The sequence below is a fragment of the Fundulus heteroclitus genome, chromosome 20 (genome assembly GCF_011125445.2).
Source record: "Fundulus heteroclitus isolate FHET01 chromosome 20, MU-UCD_Fhet_4.1, whole genome shotgun sequence".
In the NCBI taxonomy this organism is placed as follows: domain Eukaryota; kingdom Metazoa; phylum Chordata; class Actinopteri; order Cyprinodontiformes; family Fundulidae; genus Fundulus; species Fundulus heteroclitus.
Genome location: NC_046380.1, coordinates 13851359 through 13872534, shown reverse-complemented (window position 1 = coordinate 13872534; position 21176 = coordinate 13851359). Strand labels below are relative to the sequence as shown.

The 21176-nt window shown below is 39.8% G+C and overlaps 1 protein-coding gene across 1 annotated transcript; it reads left to right on the top strand.

The window, feature by feature from the left end:
• The first annotated feature begins 1109 nt into the window (after positions 1–1109).
• wnt2ba (wingless-type MMTV integration site family, member 2Ba) lies at positions 1110–14841 on the top strand. Its single transcript, XM_012876628.3, has 5 exons — positions 1110–1724; positions 4990–5210; positions 7624–7901; positions 9606–9870; positions 12665–14841. The coding sequence occupies exons 1-5, from the start codon at positions 1579–1581 to the stop codon at positions 12892–12894; spliced, it is 1140 nt and encodes a 379-aa protein (XP_012732082.1). The 5' UTR covers positions 1110–1578; the 3' UTR covers positions 12895–14841.
• Positions 14842–21176: the final 6335 nt, after the last annotated feature.

Sequence of the window (21176 nt, the reverse complement as noted above, 5' to 3'; positions counted from 1 at the left end):
GAGGAACCTCTGTTTTTTCTAATGTCTTTTTTGTCCCGTATTATTCTCAAATTATTGATTACTTTATTTACTGTGGTATATATAATGCTGTGTATTTCTTGTGCACTTTTCTCCAGACTGATACATGTGTACAATGAGAACCTTTCCAGAATTTGCAACCTTTGTAAATCATGGATTTAGCTAAAGTATGCAAATCCACAAATGTCAGGGAGAGCCAACCAGGACAGCTAAACGTTATTTCTGGTCAGTCAGGCTCACTACAGTTGATATGAGGCGTGTACCCAATAAAACTGAATGCTTAAATCAAATCAAGAAGGGCTTCAACACGTTTTAGATAGAACTTCTGTCCTCCTTTACGACCAGGTTGTTGCACCTTTTTGTTTCTTTTTCTTTTTCTTTTTCTTTCTTATATTTTCATTCTTTCAAACAGATTGCTTTTTTTGTCAGTCCAATTTAACAGGATACATGACAGATTAAAGATGAAGGTGTAGTTTATTACATCATAAGTCTGGTATTTTAACAGGTGTGTGCCACTATGTTAGGAAATTGTCACTCTACAAATTTTCTTTGGGCATGGCCTTTTTTTTTTTGTTAAGAAATTGAGATATTTACTGACGTTTTTTTGTTTTTTGCTCTTTTGTGTATTTTTTCGACAAAGGCGCTGGGCTGAGACCAGTAATGGTGTTTCCCCTTCGAAAGTATTTGACAGTAAATTCCAATGGACACATTATTTCCAAAACTAAGCATCAGCTTAATAACTTTTTTCTATTGTTATTTTATCTTCAAATGTAATCCTGCTCTCAAAGTTTTTTTTTTTTTGGGGGGGGGGGGGGGGGGGGGATTGTAAACTGTAAGAATTTCTCACTTGAAGCTTTAACAAAGTCTGTTTGAATGCGCGCATCCTTCCCCACTCTTCTGGATAAATTACGTTTTTATTGCCCTGAAAACTGAATTTTCTTTGCAACCTCCAGCCATCAGACAAAACAAAACCCACTTTCAGTTCAAAAGTACCTTTCCGCTGTCAGCAGATGTTAAATGTGCGTGCGAAATGTGTGTAGTCTGGACGGGGTGAGGGACTGAGAGGGGAGTGGCGCACAGCTGACGCGCCGGAGCAAAGCGCCGTCTGCGCCTTTCCTTACGCATCTTCATTCCCGGCTGCTGGTGGAAAGGTGAGCACAGGATCGGTCCCATCCTCGGATGTTTCTCCCGCCGGGCTCTGTTATGTTTTCCGGACAATCGAGCATCAGGGGATTCTGTTGATTTTGAGTTCCGGCAACTTTTCTGAACTTCATTTTGTGGCGCAACGAGGCAGCTAAATTTAAAGTTGTCTCATAAATCGGCGTCGGCGCGCTCAAGTATCACATTACGACCGATCTCTTGTGCTAATGAAGGCGCGTACAGATGCGCTGACCCAAACTTCGCTCTGCATCTTGTCTGTAGTTAACTGATGGAGACTGCTGGACGCACTTTTTTCTTTCTGTGAAGTTCTTGCCATCCGCCGATGATGGACGGCGGACAGTCACCGGGGACTTTCGCATCTGACCGCGCGTCTTTTACCAACACACGAGCGGAAGAACCATGATTTCTCCGATGAAATCCAGGAGCTTATCCGACAACAGCAGTGCCATGGGGATCAGAAATGGGTCAAAGAGGCAACATCCTGCCAAACCCATTTTTATTCTGCTCCTGCTCATTTTCACACCCAGAGTGGATTCATCGTGGTGGTGAGTGAGATCTTGGAGTATTTATTTTGGATGTATGTAAGTCAACAGTTTGCTAACATATTTCAAGTTAATTATAAACTGGATGCAGTTGCTGCAAAAGTAGGTTGTGTTGCTTTTCTATTCACAGGATCATCTCAATAAATGGTATTGTCTAAAAGTTAGTTTATTTCAGTGATTCAATTCCAAAATTAAACTCTTATAACACAGATTTATGACACACAGAGTGATATACAGTATTCCAAATGTTTATTTTAGTTAATTGGATGATTATGGCTTATAGCTAAAAATAACATTCAATTTATCAGAAAATGAAAATGCTACATAAGCACAATAAAGGTCAGATGAATTTGCTAGCCAGTCAAGCAAAGTGATGGCCATTAAACCAATGATTTGTACTTTTTGGAGAGCAGGAAGGAGCCAACTCCAAGCTCTGTAGAGTTTCCTTGTAGGAAGCGGAGTTTGGCTGTGAAGGGACGCCTCCTGCCCAGATAGGCCCCGGCTCCTCCACAGCGACAAGTGGGTTTAGACATTGGGGTTGGCTGGATGATGGCTGCACTGGTTTAGACCAGAAGATATCAGAAGATAAATTAGCATTTCTTCCCAAACCGTCACTGACTATGAAAGCTTCCCACTTGACTACATAAATTAGATTTTGTGCATCTTCACTCTTCCATCAGACTCTGAGACTTTGATTTCCAAAGAAAATGCATAACTTACTTTAACAAGAAAAAAGGATTTTATGGGACTACTTAGCACTGGCCTAGTCCTTTTTCCTTCGCCAGATGTGGTGTTTTGGATGTTGTCTCGGGTACAGGGGTTACATGTGTGATGTCTCATGAAACACAGACTTTAAGCTGCAGCCTAAACCGTGTTACTCTCCATTAAAGTCATGCACTGGCTTTGCTTCTTAAGTCTCCCAAGGTTGCAGTTAGTCCTGCTTGTGCACCATTCAGCATTACACTTTTTCCTTCCACATAACTTTCCATCAGTATGCTTGGATATAGCTCTCTGTGAACAGCCAGCTTCTTTGGCCATGACCTTTCATGGTTTATGCTGCTTGTTGGGGTTTTTAGTGACTGTTTGCTGGACAATGGTCAAGTCAGCAGACTTTGCCATGATTTAATAGGTTGCAACAAGGCCATAACATAACATTGCTGAAGTAAAAATCTTTGTTTATTAGTCATACTAACTGATATTTATTTTTAAAAGAAATGCTTAAAACATATATGAAATATATATATGAAACTTATTTCCAGTGACTAGTTGCTGAAATAAATGAAATAAATAAACTTTTCGAGGGAATTAAAATTTTTCAACTGGCAGTTATATAATGAAATACTATATACACTCATATATATGTATATATATATATATATATATATATATATATATATATATATATATACACACACACACACACACACATTTTCGAATAGCGTATGCACTCTCCCATGTCTTTAAAAGAGGATCATCTTTACTTCTGTGTTTATGTTATTCTTTTCAATGTCACTGCAAACTGAGATGTTCACTGCAGCAACGTTCTGAAGATTAATGGTGTGAAGAGAGGTTCCCCTATCCGCCTCTCATGCTCAGAGTATAGGAGGCAGGTGCAGGCAGTGGTGCATGAGTGAATGCCCCTTGATGATTTCTCTTAAGGGTTTTAAATACCCTCAAAAAAAGGGGGGGGGGGGATCTGGAGAATAAGCAACACCCCCTAATCCAATCTAACCTGAAATCCCACCTGCAAGCAAATACATTTTGATGAGCTTTTAGTTCTCCTAATCTCCTTTTTTTAATTATTTTAACACTACTTGCTTCATTCCTTTTTTGAAAAGCGCGGGTAAAATTATTTTTCAACTTTTCCGTTCGTGCAAACAGATTGGAAGCTGTTAGGCACTTTTAGTTCAGTTGTTTGCCTGTATCTGTTTTCCCCTTGTTTCAACAACTGAAGTATTTAAGATGAGCACCACTGGTCTCACTATAGCGCCCACTCCTCACTCTCTCTCTTTCTTTGCCCTCTTGGAGACACTCAGCGCTCTTTCTGTACATCACACAATAAACACAAGTACTGCTCCTGTTTTGCTTTACTGCTCAGGCAGATTGCCATGGTCAGAACAGGACAGGGAGAGCCATAACAGGAGTGGAAACAGGCCGCTACGTCTGTTTCTGTGTCAGTGGCCTGGCGACACAAAAGCGGCTGCGATTAAGCACCAGGATGATATCCCGAAGGAGAACAGAGCTTAAAGAGGCCAAAATGGGTAGAGAGAGGAGGAGAGGGGAGCCCGGTGCAATCATATGCTTGATTTGAGCTGTCCTCTTGTCCTGTTCAGAAGAAAAGCCCACCAACAAGTCCGCTGAATGATCCGTTCTCTCAAGGGCCTCTGAAAAATCTGGGATTATAAGTGGCAACAAACATTATGAACAGGAAGCTAAAGGCTTTTTTTTTTCTCAATGAGAAAAATGCCACAATTGCCTGAACGCTCGCCTCAGTCACCAGAGAGAAAAGTCTCAGTTATTGTGACAGTAATGACAGTTCTGCAAACACATGTTTTTCTCCCAGAGGAATCATTTTTATTACATTCTAAGAAGAAAACGAAAAATCTGCCTTCACAGTTTATAAAGAAAAGGAGAGCAAAGACCTTGGGTAGTACTACGCTTCTTTTTAAACAACTTGCTGCTCTGTCCCTCGCTTGTTATCGCCGCCTGATCAGAAAAAGAAAAGGGAAGACGAGACAACGTCAAAACCCATTTTTGTTATATAAGACTTTTAAAAATAAAACCAACGTACAATAACTAACATATATATTATCAGAGTGCTACTTATTCTGGCACTTTATTATTCAGTGTACATTTATTGAACTGCTGTAAAACATAAATTTACTCCAAGGTATTTTATGTTTCTTAACCAGAGTTGCCCAAGATGTGGCACGTACTGTATTACAGAAGGGTTTAGTTGATAGAAATAAAAGTTGAGTCAAGTTAGGGTTTAAACACATTTGATCTGTTCTAATTTATTCCCAACGAGAACCTTTTCTGCTCTCACTGAAGATATAAAACTGATATAAACAAAGAACATTTCTTGAACACGAAGGAATGTGTCCACCCGCCATCTGACGTCGAAGTGGTTCATTTTGAGTTTTGCATCGTGCGAAACATGTGGATGGCTTTGTGGCGCGACCCCCGAACTCAGCTGTCTGACCCAACTCCACAAAAAAGTTACCGTCTCCAGGCTTGTTAACCATTCGCGTTATCTGTGCGTCTGCAGGTACATCGGAGCCCTGGGTGCTCGGGTGATCTGTGACAACATTCCCGGCCTGGTGAACAAGCAGCGGCAGCTCTGCCAGCGGCACCCGGACATGATGCAGTCCATTAGCGAGGGGGCCAAGGAGTGGATCAAAGAGTGCCAGCACCAGTTCAGACACCACCGCTGGAACTGCAGCACGCTCGACCGCGACCACACCGTGTTTGGCAGGGTGATGCTGCGAAGTGAGTCTGACATTTCTGTCTGCGTGCTGTGCCACAGTGCTCGCTTATCTGCATGACACTTGAGTTCGTTTTTCCTCGGAAAAGGCTCGCGAGCGAGGAGCAAACTTTAAATCAACTTTAGCCTGGAATACAAACAATAGGGGAAAGTGTCGTGGGCTATTTTACCGTCTCTGGAATGAAGGAAGATTGGGAAAGTGAATGCTCTCTGAAAACAAGAAGCAGATTGAGAGATCCACGCTGGTGATGTATAAACAGTAATAGAAGATGTAAATATTTGGGTAGATGTATCTGGCAGCCAGACAAAGCTTCACTCCCTGACATATCGCCTGTGCTTTGCCTCATTGCGTGAGCGGGAATGAGAACAGGAGGAGGGTGGAACAGCCAGACCAAATAACCCCCAGAATCTCCTCTTGTCTGAAATGAAAACACAGTTCAGGGACCCAGAAAGCCTCCATCTGTGCAAATTTGAAAAAAAAAAAAGATTATTGTTTGGCATGATACTATAGCTGCAACTCTGTCTGGACCATCTACGATAAATGGACTGATTATGGCACCTCTGCTGCTTAAAATATACAGAGGAAAGATTACTTTATACCATCCATCCATCCATTGTTTACTGCCGCTTATCCATGCAGGGTTGCAGGGGGGCTGGTGCCTACCTCCAGCGGTCGTTTGACTTGAGGCAGGGTACAGTCTGGACAGATCGTCAGCCAATCAAAGTGTATACCAAACATAGAAACCAACCATCCATCCATCCATCCATCCATCCATCCATCCATCCATCCATCCATCCATCCATCCATCCATCCATCCATCCATCCATCCATTTTCTGACCCGCTTAGTCCCTCATGGGGTCGCGGGGGTTGCTGGTGCCAAACAGTTTAAATACCAAGAGATCAAAATGACTGTAGCTGATTCAGGGTGTTAAACAATTCAATTCAATTCAATTCAATTTTATTTATATAGCGCCAAATCATGAAACATGTCATCTCAAGGCACTTTACAAAGTCAAGTTCAATCATATTATACAGATTGGGTCAGATTATACAGATTGGTCAAAAATGTCCTATATAAGGAAACCAGTTGATTGCATCAAAGTCCCGACAAGCAGCATTCACTCCTGGGGAACCGTAGAGCCACAGGAAGAGTCATCTGCATTGTACATGGCTTTGCTGCAATCCCTCATACTGAGCAAGCATGAAGCGACAGTGGGAAGAAAAACCACCCATTAACGGGAAAAAAAAAACCTCCGGCAGAACCGGGCTCAGTATGAACGGTCATCTGCCTCGACCGACTGGGGTTACAGAAGACAGAACAGACACAACAAGAGAGACAAAAAAGCACAGAAGCACACATTGGTCTAGTAATCTGTTCTACATTAGATGGTAGTAGCGGGTGAGCCGTCTTCTCTGGATGATGTCACAGTTAACAGAACGCCAGACCAGGTGTACCTACTATGAAGAGAAAAGAGAGAGAACAGAAAGTTAAAGCAGAAATGACAACACATAATGCATAATTGAAGAACAGTAGAACTCAATATAGTGAGGAAAATTAGATCCTGATATACTCCAGTAACCTAAGCCTATAGCAGTAAAACTATAAAGGTGGCTGAGAGTAACATGAGTCACTAGTTATAATTTTTGTCAAAAAGAAAAGTTTTAAGCCTAGTCTTAAAAGTAGACAGGGTGTCTGCCTCACGGACCAAAACTGGGAGTTGGTTCCACAGGAGAGGAGCCTGATAGCTAAAGGATCTGCCTCCCATTCTACTTTTAGAGACTCTAGGAACCACCAGCAGACCTGCGGTCTGAGAGCAAAGTGCTCTGTTAGGAACATACGGGGTAATCAGAGCTCTGATATATGATGGAGCTTGATTATGAAGGGCTTTATACGTTAGAAGAAGAATTTTAAATTCTATTCTTGATTTAACAGGAAGCCAATGAAGGGAAGCTAAAATTGGAGAAATATGATCCCTCTTGTTGATTTTCATCAGAACTCTTGCTGCAGCATTTTGGATCAGCTGAAGGCTTTGAACTGCATTTTGTGGAATTCCTGATAGTAAAGAATTACAATAGTCCAGCCTTGAAGTAACAAATGCATGGACCAGTTTTTCAGCATCACTCCTGGACAGAATGTTTCTAATTTTGGCGATATTCCGGAGGAATATCGTAAACAGAACATCAAATATTGCTTGAAAGATGCTGGTGAAGATTCTCAGTCATCCAGGTCATGGTCATTCCAAAAAAAGTAAAAAACAAAGCAACTGGACTTGTTTTTCGTAGTTGAAGCGAAACGTCTTCAACTACGAAAAACAAATCCAGGCTTTGTTTTTTACTTTTTTTTTTTTTAATTGCTTGAAATAGGTGTGTTTTTTTTTTTTAAATCTCTAACGGTAATGTACGTTTCTCCTCACAGGCAGCAGAGAGGCAGCATTTGTTTATGCCATTTCCTCGGCCGGAGTGGTCTACGCCATCACCAGAGCGTGCAGTCAGGGCGAGCTCAAGATCTGCAACTGCGACGGTCTCAAGCGTGGCCAAGCGCGGGATGAAAAGGGCAACTTTGACTGGGGGGGCTGCAGCGACAACGTCAACTACGGCATCAAGTTTGCCAAGGCTTTCGTAGATGCTCGAGAGAAGATGGTGAGGGACGCCAGAGCGCTGATGAACCTGCACAACAACCGGTGCGGTCGGATGGTGAGCAGCGGCAGTTCTAATTCAGAAAAACAAGTCTTTAAAAGCGAATATGAACAAAATCAGCGGTCAGGGCATTTAACTTGCAGATCATTCTTCTCAGAAACAATCAGAGAACCATGTTTTCTATGTACAAGGAAAAAGAAGTTAGTACATGGCAGCATTTTCTCTTAATAATGATAACATGGTTGAATGGAGGGAGTTTAGAGTTGAGAAGAAGTTGCAAAATCAAGGTCCTAACATTTCGTTTTTCTTTAAGTACTGGATAACTACACCATTGTATTAGCTCTAAGTTCTTTATAGATTAATGAAAATGTCCAGTTTTCTTTGTTTTCTACTGGGACCATCATGTACTTAGATTGACTGGTGTTGTCTTTCGTGTGACATCATCCCCATGCTACTGCTTTGTGGGTGGTTCTCCTCTGCTCACAGATGGACCCGCAGAGCAGTGCTGGTACCGCTGCTGTTTACAACACGTCAAAGTTCAGGAGTAGCTTTACAGATGAACTGCCAAAGACATTTCCTTCATAAGGTCCTGGTCGGGACAAATGGGTGGCGGAGTGCGCCGCGTCCAAAGCTGGCAAATGTGTTTCTGTGTTTGGTGTTGTTGGTGGACAGCTGCTTTTTGTTTTTATTATTACATAGAAAGAAATATTATTTCGGATTTGTGTTTCTTTATCTTTTAGTATGCCACAAAAAGTGAGCAATTCCAACACAGAAGAGACATTAATTATGTCCTTGGTTAACTTCGGTGATTTGAAAGTCACTTGTGTTCTCGTTGACTTTTTGACATTTGAAGTTTGCTATTTGACTATTCTTTTTCTAACCACACAGAGAAGGCATGCTTTTAATATGTTGCATTTATAAGCCCATATAAATAAACAGAGAATTATTACAGTGTTTCAAGACTGGACCAAGTGTCCTTATTTTTGAATAACAAAATACGTTCACCTATAAAGGCAAGAGATGTAGGCAGAATTCAATTCAATTCAATTCAATTCAATTTTATTTATATAGCGCCAAATCATGAAACATGTCATCTCAAGGCACTTTACAAAGTCAAGTTTGTAAAGTGGCAAGTGTCTGTTCTCATACTTATCCTACTTAATTTATTTTACATCTATGCAATAGTGAGGACCAAACATAAATGGTATCTCAATGTTATATTGCTGCATTCAATTTGTGTCAGAAGTTACGTTTTTTAATACAAGTTAGAAAACCAATGTCGTTTTCTTATGTTGTGAATAAGGAAATCAAGGAAAAAGAGAACAATATTATTCCTATGGTTTCATACATTTCTGTAACATATGGGCTTCTTTAGTCTTTTTTCCACAACACATTTCTGATTATAATTGACCATCCAGATCACCAAAGGTTTTACTATATGGCTTGATAGAAATACTAAAATAAAGATAAGTAATGTTACGCCAAAAATCACAAATCTTCCACGGCTCTTTTCATTTTCTTTGATGAAAATGAGAAAAATGCAGTTTCTACATTTTTTGAAAGAATAATAAGAGCAGCAGACTTGAGAAAGTAAAGATTTTCCACGTTGCTTTCATCCATCAAGTTTGTTGGTCTTCAAAAGTCACAGATAGAACATACGTTAAAATCTGAGCACAATCAAGAGCAGAGCTAATTACACCTGCATCTGCCACAGGCTACGTCAACAGCTTAACACCCTGTCACCTCTGACCCCTGCTCTAGGCAGTGAAGCGCTTTATGAAGCTGGAGTGCAAGTGTCACGGGGTCAGTGGTTCCTGTTCTCTGAGAACCTGTTGGCTGGCTATGTCTGACTTCAGGCGAACCGGAGACTACCTTCGGAAGAAGTACAACACGGCCATCGAAGTGACGATGAACCAGGATGGGACCGGCTTTATGGTGGCTGACAAGGATTTCCAGGGAACCACCAAGAATGAACTGGTGTATGTGGAGAACTCCCCCGACTACTGTGTCAGGGACCGCATGGCAGGCAAGTGAAGGAATTACAAATTCTTGCAAATTAATTTTGATTTGCAATTATAAAATTGTGTTTAACGCTGTTAATTTAGATTATTATGGCTCGCAGTTTATAAAAATAAAAATAAAATCCCACCTAACCCAAAATTTTAATAGTACAAAAGACCAATAAATAATGATTTTTAATAACAATATCTGGCCTACTGAAAATGTGTCCATTCATTATACAGTAATACTGGGTCAGGTTCCTTGCATCAATTACTGCATCAATGCAGCGTGGCATGGAGATGATCAGCCTCTGGCTCTTCTGAGGTGTAAGGGAAGCCCAGGTTGCTTTGATAGCAGCTTCCAGGTCATCTGCATTGCTGGGTCTGGTCTCTATGAAGTTCACATCAGAAAGGTTTCCTTGACAAATTAACAACGGTAATGCCATGGTCATAATGCCATTGTTGATAGTGTAAGAAGTTATCAAGTCCTCTTGGAATAACAAAACATGCAAATGTTTATTTTATCTGAAAAGATTACTTTTGAACTAGTAACAGCCCAGTTACCTTCCTCCTTGCCCCAGGTAAAAGTCGTCTGAGGTGTCTGGTTTAGCATGGACATAGCATGATGTATCCAGGATACATTAGTTTGTGGTCACTCTTGATGTATTGAATCCAGCTGAGGTCAACATCTTGTGAATCTCCCCCAAACTTTAGCTTTATTTAAAAAATAAATAAATAAATAAATAAATAAATATATATATATATATATATATATATATATATATATATATATATATATATATATATATATCCTTATTGTTTGTGGACCTTCTGACATCAGCTTGTCCTTCCAGATAACTTTCCATCTATAAAGCAAATGGATGCTTTATAGATCTTGCTGTGGAGTACGTCAAGGATTGTCTACAGGGCACCTTAGATCAAACCATCTGATCATCTTTAAATTTAGTTCAAAATGTATCAGATTTTTCTTTAGGCTATACTTTAATAGGACGAAAGGGATAAAATGACATTTTCCGTATTTTGTTCTAGGCTGAATGTCAAAAAAGACTTCCATGGACCTTCATCGTTTCTTTAAAACTTAAAAAAAATCTATATTTCCTTTGAAACATTGTTTTGAAAAATGTCAGATGGTGGATGCTGTAATACTTAACAAAATGGACGGACTTCCACTGAATTCCTAAATTCTTCCACAGCTTAAAGTTCAGTAATTTGACCTCTCACATCTCCTTTAATTCCTGATGTTTGCTTTGCCTCGTTCTCAGATCCATCCCCTTCAGCAGAGCGTGACAGAGTTCACTGTTAGTAGGTTAGGTGAGAGTAGCGTTTGCAGGGAACATGATGGCATTGATCTTACAAATTCCTCTGCTCCTCCCATCAGTTAGCTTGGTTGCACTTTGACAACAGTGAGATAACTACAGTGTTTTCATTAGAAAGGATATGCCATCTTACCTTGTGAAGTGATCATAATAGCAGTCCATGACCTACCTCACTGCTAATCTCCATTGTACAGGAATTCACAGCCTAAGGAAACATCGGGCTTATTTTTCAAATCCTTCCTTTGGTCAGTGTGAAGCTCTTCTCTCTGAGCCATGGGGGAATATCTCCTTCTATTCTTTTCTTGTTGACTTCAGAGACACCCTGTTATTAGACCTGGCATCTGATCTTAGGCCAAGATTTTCCACTTGAGTACATGACCACAATCAGGGTCTGAGACTATTCTATCTGGTATCTGGTAGCTTGAACCTTCTTGAAGAGTGTGGGAAAATGGGGTATTTTGGTTTGGAAAACGAAATCATTGCATCAAAATGTCTTCTGCTGTTGGCCAGACTGGCAGCATTAGCTGTTAACCATCTGTGACACAAGTGAAGTTTTTCTTAATTTAATTTGGTGGAGCATCCTTACTAATCACTACTGCAAATAAACTACACAATCTGTGCCAGTGTGTGTTATGTATAGTAGGGGATTTCTACATTGTCGATGTTTCTTACTACCCAAGGTGGCATAGGCTGGCAACTGGCCACTTTGCAAATGAAAAATGTTATTTTAGCAGTCGTGCCCTGGATGAATTTAACGTTTTTTGTTTTTTTTTGCATGTCCAGTAAATGAGGACATGCTCCAACCCCCTGCCTCCTTTGTACTATGGATAATAAGATCAATATAAGAAAATATGGCCATACAGTGCGGCCGGTTAATGATGTTAAATATGATATGTGATAAAAAAGCAACCAGTGCCTTACTAGATTATATATATTTTTTCATTTCTATACGATATAGACTGGGCAAACCAGAGTTTGAGATCTGTATCCAGAACAAAACTTTTTTTTTTTTTTTAACAGTGAGGTTTAGGAAACCTTTATTCTATTTGTGAAAACACACAATTATTATTTTTGATGTTTTTTTTGGCAACTCCTTTATAGTATATAGGGAATTAATATAATTCATTGTCCATATTCATTTAAATTGTTTCTCATCTGATAAGTGTCTCTCTCATTAAATTTTAGCCATATTAGCAACAAGAAAGTTCAGGAGGCCTGCTGGGGTGATTGTGTTAAAGAGAATATTTTGTCACACAAGAAATTATGAAACTATGAAATCTGTATTTTCTGCACATTAGACGGATAGTCAAGTTCTCTGCTTAGTAATCTCACTTGCAGTTCTTAGCTGTTCTAAGTGCCATCTTCTGCAGGAAAGTTAATGATCATCGACAACTATTATTACAAACCCTTTAAGTTCTACTCGATATTCTTTGATCGTTATGCCTTAAAGTGAGAAATTCATACCCTCTTCTTCATTTTCCAGGCTCTTTGGGGACAGCCGGCAGAGTGTGCAACAAGTCCTCAAGAGGCACAGATGGCTGCGAGGTCATGTGCTGTGGACGAGGCTACGACACCATGCGCGTCAAACGTGTTACCAAGTGTGAGTGCAAGTTCAAGTGGTGCTGCGCGGTGGAGTGCAAAGACTGTGAGGACGTAGTGGACGTTCACACCTGCAAACCACACAGGAGGCCTGACTGGCTGGACATAACTTAGAAAAAAGGAATGGCCAAAAAAAAACAAAAAGAAACAGGCGCAATGGGCTCAAGAACTTGTTCTAAAGATTTCCTATTTAAGTGGAGTCTTGTGACTGTAAAGCTTTGGGGTTTGATGCGTTGATCCCTCTCGACGCAAGGACTTCCTACATCTTGAAAAACTGGAAAGAAGAAGCCAGCTGAACAAGACCACTCATCAAATACCTAACTATTTGTTATTAAAAGGTTGAATATATTGCTATACTGCTATAATTAGACAATGCCTTCTTACCTGAACATGGGATACATAGCCATAATAACATAAATACTGAATGAAAAGTAACAGTTAAAATAATGTTTGACAAGGTCTCACTTATGATGATGCTTGACCCCATTGCATGTTGTTGTTTTTATCCTGAATATCTGAGCATTGGGAGTGAGCTGGTTGGCAAAAAATCTTGCCTTAATACAGCGGTATTAACAGTTTTACCTTAAAACAATTATGTTTAGACAACGTTGCCTCTCATAGACATTGTGATGAATTAACCATTCAGAGGTATAATGTTGCCAGAGCCATTTTCAGTCCTAAGTAAGTAATGGGTAGGTGCTGTCAATGAATGGGCAAGAGTTTTCTTTCTGGGAATTTTGTTACATTATCAACTATCAGAGATGTTAAATGCAAGAGACTCTGAAAGAATACACATTTTATGTTATTATTTCTTCTTTTACTGAGGATTCAGAAGACTTGTTTGAGAAAACAATTGTAATCCCATTTTAGAGGGTTTCTGAAAACTGTAACACCTCTGGGTGTATGTTACCATGAATGGATTTCTCCTCAGTGACTATTGCAGTTGTAAAGCTGAGTAAGATAGACAGTAGAGATTTTGCTGTGTGGTCGTTTTCAACATTCTTGCCTTACAGGACAAAGACAGCCTTAAACGTTGACACAACCCACACAAATGTGAATCTATAGTTTCTGGGATTAACAACTACTGTTCAGGACAGCACACTAATTGGAAACTGGTCCAATTTACATAATATTATTAAAAAATATGTAAGTGCTTGCCATCAAACAATTGAATGTAGTTCCCAACCTACTCGAAATGATCTGATACAGGCAAGTTACAAAACTGAACTCCACTGCAAGTTCTGGGTCTGACCCCGGGTCTCCTCCTAGGGGAACATGCACCTTAAAGCTCCAAAGGGAGGTGCACATTATTATCAGAAATCTGTTTGACTTCTTTTAAAATGAAGGGTAACAGCCATACTTTCAGCTCCTTGTGGACAACAAAGCTCCTTTCCCTGTTTCTAAGGGTGAGGCCCGGAGGATGCTCATTTCAGCCACATGTATCCAAGAGATGGACAGATTGACTCTCAATGATGCAAGACCATGACACTTGGCGAACATTACCTTGGTTTTGGAGACCAGGGCACCCTTCCTGAGTCAGGTGGGTGGTAGCTTGCCTCTGGGCACCTGGCAGACGAGCCGTGGCTCCTGAAGCTTAGCCTGGCTCAGCCCCAAAAGCAACTGGAAGCCCTCCATGTGGCACCAGTACCTGCGGAGAGGGGCATCGATATTAGGTGATAGAAATCCAGATGTCCTGGAATCATAATTTCACTCTAGGGACACTTGTACAAATCAAGATGTCGCGGTGGTGAGTAGCAAAGTGAACCCACAATTGAGAAACCAGTAGGTGTTTCCATTACCACACCACAGCACCATAATGGTTCTATAAGTATTTGCATGGTACTACACAAATCACTCTTTTATATCATACACAGTGGCTGCTAATTTAACTATCACAATCTAAAAGTCAGAAGACACTAAAAATGTTTTTTTGGGGAAGTCAGAAAATACACTGTGAACCTCAAAGAAGGACAAGAGGAGGGCAAATAAACTGTTTCAGTTCAGTGGCAGTGCACCTGAGGAGCTGGATTTAGGTAAACCAATAAAAAAAGGGACACATAACAAAAGTCAAGCTTCAAGTGAACTTTGGAGTGCTGTTTGAAATATTTGCGCACAGTATACTGCATAGTTGAATAATTACCCAGACAATACTTTTCATTTATTGCATCAAGTAAAATGTTGTCGTTTCTACCTCTGGTGGCTTGTGTTTGTATTTTTAATGAACTGCAGTGGGCCACGCAGGCTTAAATCCAGCTGTTGAGCCATTTCAAGAGTAGCTATGATGTAAAATGTTGTAAATGGTGTATTCAGTGGATTATTATTCAGTGTAACATGACTGCACACAAGACACAAATAACAGAAACAGCAACTTCCATTTAAAAATATTTTTGGATAAACATTATTACACATCTGTATGGCAGTTCTGTTGTATTATGTTGCCAGATTAAAACCAACATGTTCATTTTCTCATTGCGAAAGCCTTGAGGAATTGCTTCTATTCTCATCAAACTGAAACACATGTTCAAAGTCTTGAATTTATACCCTTTGAACTTTTTCATAGTGCGTCATGTTGTAGCCACACACCTTTTAGTATAATATTTGAGTTTTGATCAACACAAAGTAGATCATAATCATGAATTGGAAGGACAAGTATACATGATTTTCAAACTTCTTCACAAATGAAAATCCAAAAGAACATGGCCGATGAGCAAGTGCTCCTTCTGGCGGAGGTGTGTAAATAATTTCTATGTTTGTTAATAATCTTTAGGATTCGGCCCATACAGATCACTATGATCAACAAGTTGTTGACAATTCCTGGAGAGAAATCGCCGTCCCTCTTGGAAGAAAGTTAGAGGGTTGAAAATGTTGGAAACAACTGTTTTCTGTGTTCTGTTTTACTACCTGTGTGTACTGTGTGTAGTACGCTTGGTGTAGGAGCACAACACTGCCCTCTAGAGTCTAGGAGAATAGTGCTACTTCAGAGGAAAAGCCGCACAGAGCATAAATGCTGCAGACGTTGTGGCTGCATGTCTCATTTCTACGCAGAGTGTCCATGTCAAGCATAAACGGGCCGTTAGCCCCATCCATTCTCTATCTAGCTTCCCTTTCCCTCCTGCAGAAAAGCATTTTCAGTCATAATGTCCGGTGTCCATTAATGTCTACTGATCTCTGTCATACTGTGCATAAGCCATAGATTCCCTGAAAGAAAAGTCCAGTTTTTCCCATTTACACGTCAACAGACATCAGGATGTTTTCGAATGATTACACACTGGAAACCGTTTTCAAACTGTGCCGCTCTAAAAGGAAATGATCAGTGTTGTGTAAATGAGCAGTACAAATGTAACTAAACTGCTCTGTTTTCACCAGAAAACATTGTGTAAACAGGGCTTTAAAATATCTCATCTGCCAGCTTTTTTCCTTGGCATTCATGGCGCTGTTTGTTCTCTGATGTTTTCTTACCAAACCTCAAAGGCCTTCCTAGAACAACTGTATTTACACTGAGCTTAAATTACACACAGGTAGACTCTATTCACCAACTAGGTACCTTATGAAGGACATTAATATCACTGGAAATTATTTAAGGGCATCGGAATGAGCTGAATAGTTGTGCACGGCACATTTTTCAGATCTTTATTTGTAAAATATTTTGCCGAAAATTCTCCTCTGCATTCCGATTTGCATGTATGCGCTGCCTTGTGTTGGTTTCACACAACGTCCCAGTACAATATGCTGATGTTGACGATAAATAATGAAATATATTCTGGGGGTTGTTCCTTAGAAAAATGTTGAGTTCATGTTATGGGGTATGAAAACTTTTGTAAGCCACTGTATACTTTAATCTATGCATTTGTGCTTTTAGCTTAATGCACACGTCCCCGGTCTCATACTGCTCTGTGAGAACTTAGTTTTCTGGAAATAAAGCCAAAACCTTACAAAAACCATTGTAATGGCTCAAGATCTTAAATATGACTGTCCAACATCTGGCAAGGCAGCATCGCTACGCCTTTGCAGGCACACTTTAGAAGCATTTATGAATCTAAACAAATCTGACAACAAGCTGCGAACAATAAGAACGCTCAAATTGTTTCAGGTCCACGCAATGCGAACAAAAGCCAAAATAAAGTGCTTTGAATGAGGCCAAATGATAGAATAAGTCAAAAGTCAATTACAAGCAAAATAGTCTGCTTTCAATTTCTTTCACGGTCTGGGGTGGGTTTGTTTTTCTTAAAGATTAGAAAAGTGGAAGCAGTAAGTGATAACTTCTGACTGATTGGAAACGCTCCTGGGATTGCACTGATCTGTATTAAGAGTTCAGCTTTTGAATATGTTAATAAAGACATATAAACTGTATTTTTTTTTCTTTTTTCAGTCAGAAAAAAATCATTTCATTTGATAATGACACTGTTTACCTTGGACTGAAGCCACATTCTTTGTCCAAGTAAAGCATTGGTCTATGAGGAAATGGGGAGATAGGGCTCAAAATATGCCTGACCGTCAATTCATTTTACCTTTGTCATGCATATCTAGAAATATTTTGCTGACTCTATAATAAATCACACTGATCCACCATCTGTTACTTCCAACAAAGGTCTAACAGCAAATAAAGTGTCTTCAGTAATTTTGCTTTGTGACTATGGAATTGAGAGGACAAAAATAACGAGGCCTTCAACATTAATCTTTTGAATTTCATACAACTTCCTGCTTTGTAATTCCGCTGTTTATGTTCTAGAAAAATAACAGGTTGCAGAGGGTAGGGACTAGGCTCCAGGAGCAAATTGGTCACAAAATATTTAAGTTGAAAATGGCCTCATTCATGAGGAATTCTTTGAGCTAACCAAGTGTGCAGTTTTCGTGTGCAATCAGCTAAAAATGTACGAACAGTTAAGAGACAACACCAAACGTATCATTCATACACGTCTCAGAACAATGTGTGTGGTGCTTTGTCCTTCGCCACATGTGATCCCAGTTGAAGTCTGTAAAAATAACACGGACGTCATCAAAGGCATTCTCGGTCATCAAAGTTGTATCAAACTGGCATCTCAGTTTAACAACATCTCACAGCTAAAACGGTCCCAGGGGGACAGTGTGGTCCATGTGGATGTTTCACAACCAGACAGCAGAAAAAAAGAAAAAGAAAACTTTTCATCCATCTTGAAAATCTTTTATAACTCAACAATTTAGTCACTGAACTGTAGCCATTCAACTGACAGATGTGTTCTTTGGACTGTTTCTGCTATTCAAACAAGGAATGAATCAGAAAACTTTGGATCCTGAATACATCATCTCTCAGGTGACACTGTGGTGGCAGCATCATGCCGTGGGGGTGTTTCTTTTTATTTAGATTAGATTGTATTTTATTGTAACCGTAGGGAAAAGTTGTCTCAGACTACATGTGCTAAAAAGATAAAACAAAAGTGTCACCATAAAATACAACAAATAAACTACATAAAAAATAAACTAAATACACTAAATAAACAAATAAACTAAATACACATATTACACATTACACAACAGTAAGTGCAGAACCTAAAACATGTACAGCACAATAAAAACATAAAACACACCAGACCGCATATATTCCAAAAACAAATCATCATCAAAGCAGCCTTCGTACATCAACATACTTTATGCCTACTTTATTTATTCATCTAGTGGAGGTAGGGATAAATTAATATTTATATCTATATCTATTAAGTTTGCAAATGGGCACTTTATAGCGTTTGCCAGAAGGTAGCATTTCATATTTTGAATAGAGGACATGAGTGGGATCAGACCGTCCTCTCTGTGTGAGGCTGAGAACGGACTCCTCGTAAATCGACAACACGGAGGAATAATCAGTCCTCCCTATGACCCTCATTGCAGTCTTCACACGATGATTAAGTTTAGACTTTAACTGCACAGAAAGATTACCAAACCATGTTGATATTCCATACCTGATAATACTTTCCAATACAGCCTGATAGAATAAAAACATAATCCTCTGGTGAACCCCAACGACCCCCAGTCTATGTAAAAAAAAAAATCAAGTCGGCTGTAGCAAAATTTATTAAGATGAACTTCCTATTTAAACTGATTGTCTAGGTGGGCACCAAGATATCTTAAGGAAGACACCTGGTTGATATCCAGTGCTGATAAGCCTTGGCTCTGAAAGAGTATTATTAATTCTAACAAGCTGTGATCTGTTAGTTTAAAAGGAATGATACCAGTCAATAATCAAAAAAGATCAACATTCATCTGACATAATTTCCTAATGAGCAGGTGAGGCTGCAAAGTATTAAAAGTGGAGCTAAAATCGCCACCGTAGAAAACGGGCGTAGGCCTTTGGGTTTTCAAGGTCTTCGGGAATTAGGTGGGTGATGCTGTTGATAGCATCATCTGCGGGTTGTCCTTGTCTGTATGCAAATTTGAAAGGATCTAAAGCAGGATTTATTTCAGATTTCCAAAAGGACACCACATTTTTGTCAAAGCATTTCATGACTGCTGATGTTAAAGCCACTGGTCTGTAGTCAATGTTAACAGACGGATATGGTTTCTTAGATAGCAGGCTAATAATTGACCTTTGGCAAATGACAGGGAAAGTGTGTTGATCAACACATTGTTGAAAAATGGGACACCACACCATGGAAAGCTCTTCAGTACAAGTCTTTAAGAGAGAAGCAGAGATGCCGTCAGTGCCTGTAGATTTATTTTTGCAAACCCCACTAAAGATTGCTTGAATTTTAACAGGATCAACGATCAACCTGGGACAGGAGCCAGTGCAATTATTACATTGTAGCATTTTGCCACACTCACACTTTCTCATCAGCAGGGACAGGAAAGCTGATCAAAGTTAATGGGAAGATGGAGGAACCTAAATGCATAGAAATCCAGGAAGAGAACCTGGCAAAGGGTTCACAGCTGAATGTAGAATAGCTTAGATCACAACATTTGCTAGTATTTCCAAGTCAAAGTCCTGAACTGCAGTTTCTTAAAAAAGTGAGTACACCCCTCAAATTTCCCCTTAAAAGCGAATATATCTTTTCACAGGACAACACTGAGAAGAACACACTTTGATGCAATGTAAAGAAGTCAGTGTACAGCTTGGGCATCTGGGAAAAATTTGCCATCCCCTAAAAATAACTCAACACAGCCATTAATGTCTAAACTGCTGGCAACAAAGGTTAATATACCCCTAAGAAAAAGAAAAAACAGCCGAACTCTGCCCAAAGTGTCCATATTTTGAGTAGCCACCCATTTTTTCCAGCCTCTGGGGGACAGACTTGACTAAAGCTTCACAAGTTGCCACTGGACTCCTCCATGATGACAGCAAGAAGCTGGTGAATGTTAGAAACGTTGCACCCTTGTGTTTGAGGATGCCCCACAGATACTCAGTAGGTTTTATATCTGGAGGTATGCATGGTTCCAGTAAACCATCCCCTTAGTCTGCTTGTCTTCAGCAAGCTGTTTGCAGGCTTTCTTGTGGATAATCGTGTTGACTTTGGAAAGTGCCTTGAGATGACATCATAAATTGGCGCCATATAAATAAAATTGAATTGAATAATCTTTAGAAGAGGCTTCCTTCTGGGACAACAACCATGCAGACCAATGTAATGCAGTTTGCAGCTTCTGGTCTGAACACTGACAAGGCTGTGTGCCTCACCCCCTTCAACCTCTCAACCAATGCAGGCATCACTCATACATCTGTTTTCAAAAGACAACATCTGGATATGACTCTAAGCCACTGCACTCAACTTCTCTGGTCAAGCATGGTGAGGCCTCTTCTGAGTGGAAGCTGTCCTGTTAAAATAGGGCTCCACGATAATTCAATAAAAATATATCTTGATTAATAGACGTATATCGATGATAGAAAAAAAAAGGGTCAAGAAGTTCAATGGAATAACAGTTTTCCTTTCTTTGGCATTGTAGCCATGTAAGTTAATACTACAGTCCTTACATCCTCCGAACCAATCAGAAACACAGACCCTGGAGCGTTCTGTCACCAAGCTTGATATCCATCAATATGATTTCTATTTTATCAATATGCTTTTTTTTCTATACCGTCCAGCCCCATGTTAAATCACTGTATGGTCTTGGCCGCCCTGCTGCAGCTCAGTTTCAGGGTGTTGGAAATCTTCTTATGGCCTTCGCCATCTTTAAGTAGAGCAACAATTATTTTCTTCAAAATCTCAGACAGTTCTTTGCCATGAGGTGTTATGTTGATCTTACAGTGACCAGTATGAGAGAGTGTGAGTGATAACACCAAATTTAACACTCCTGGTCTTCATTCACATCCAAGACCTTGTCACATGACACTGTTGAGGTAAAGTGGCTGATTGGGCACGATTTATACATTTTCCCTTAAGGCTTTACTCACTATTTTTTGATAGCGGTTTAGATCCTAACGGTTGTATGTTGTC

Coding starts and splice junctions, on each gene's coding strand:
- wnt2ba (XM_012876628.3), top strand. CDS start 1,579: ATGATTTCTCCGATGAAATCCAGGAGCTTATCCGACAACAGCAGTGCC. Junction 7,902..9,605: donor ACAACCGGTGCGGTCGGATG/GTGAGCAGCGGC, acceptor CCCCTGCTCTAG/GCAGTGAAGCGCTTTATGAA. Junction 9,871..12,664: donor TGTCAGGGACCGCATGGCAG/GCAAGTGAAGGA, acceptor TTCATTTTCCAG/GCTCTTTGGGGACAGCCGGC.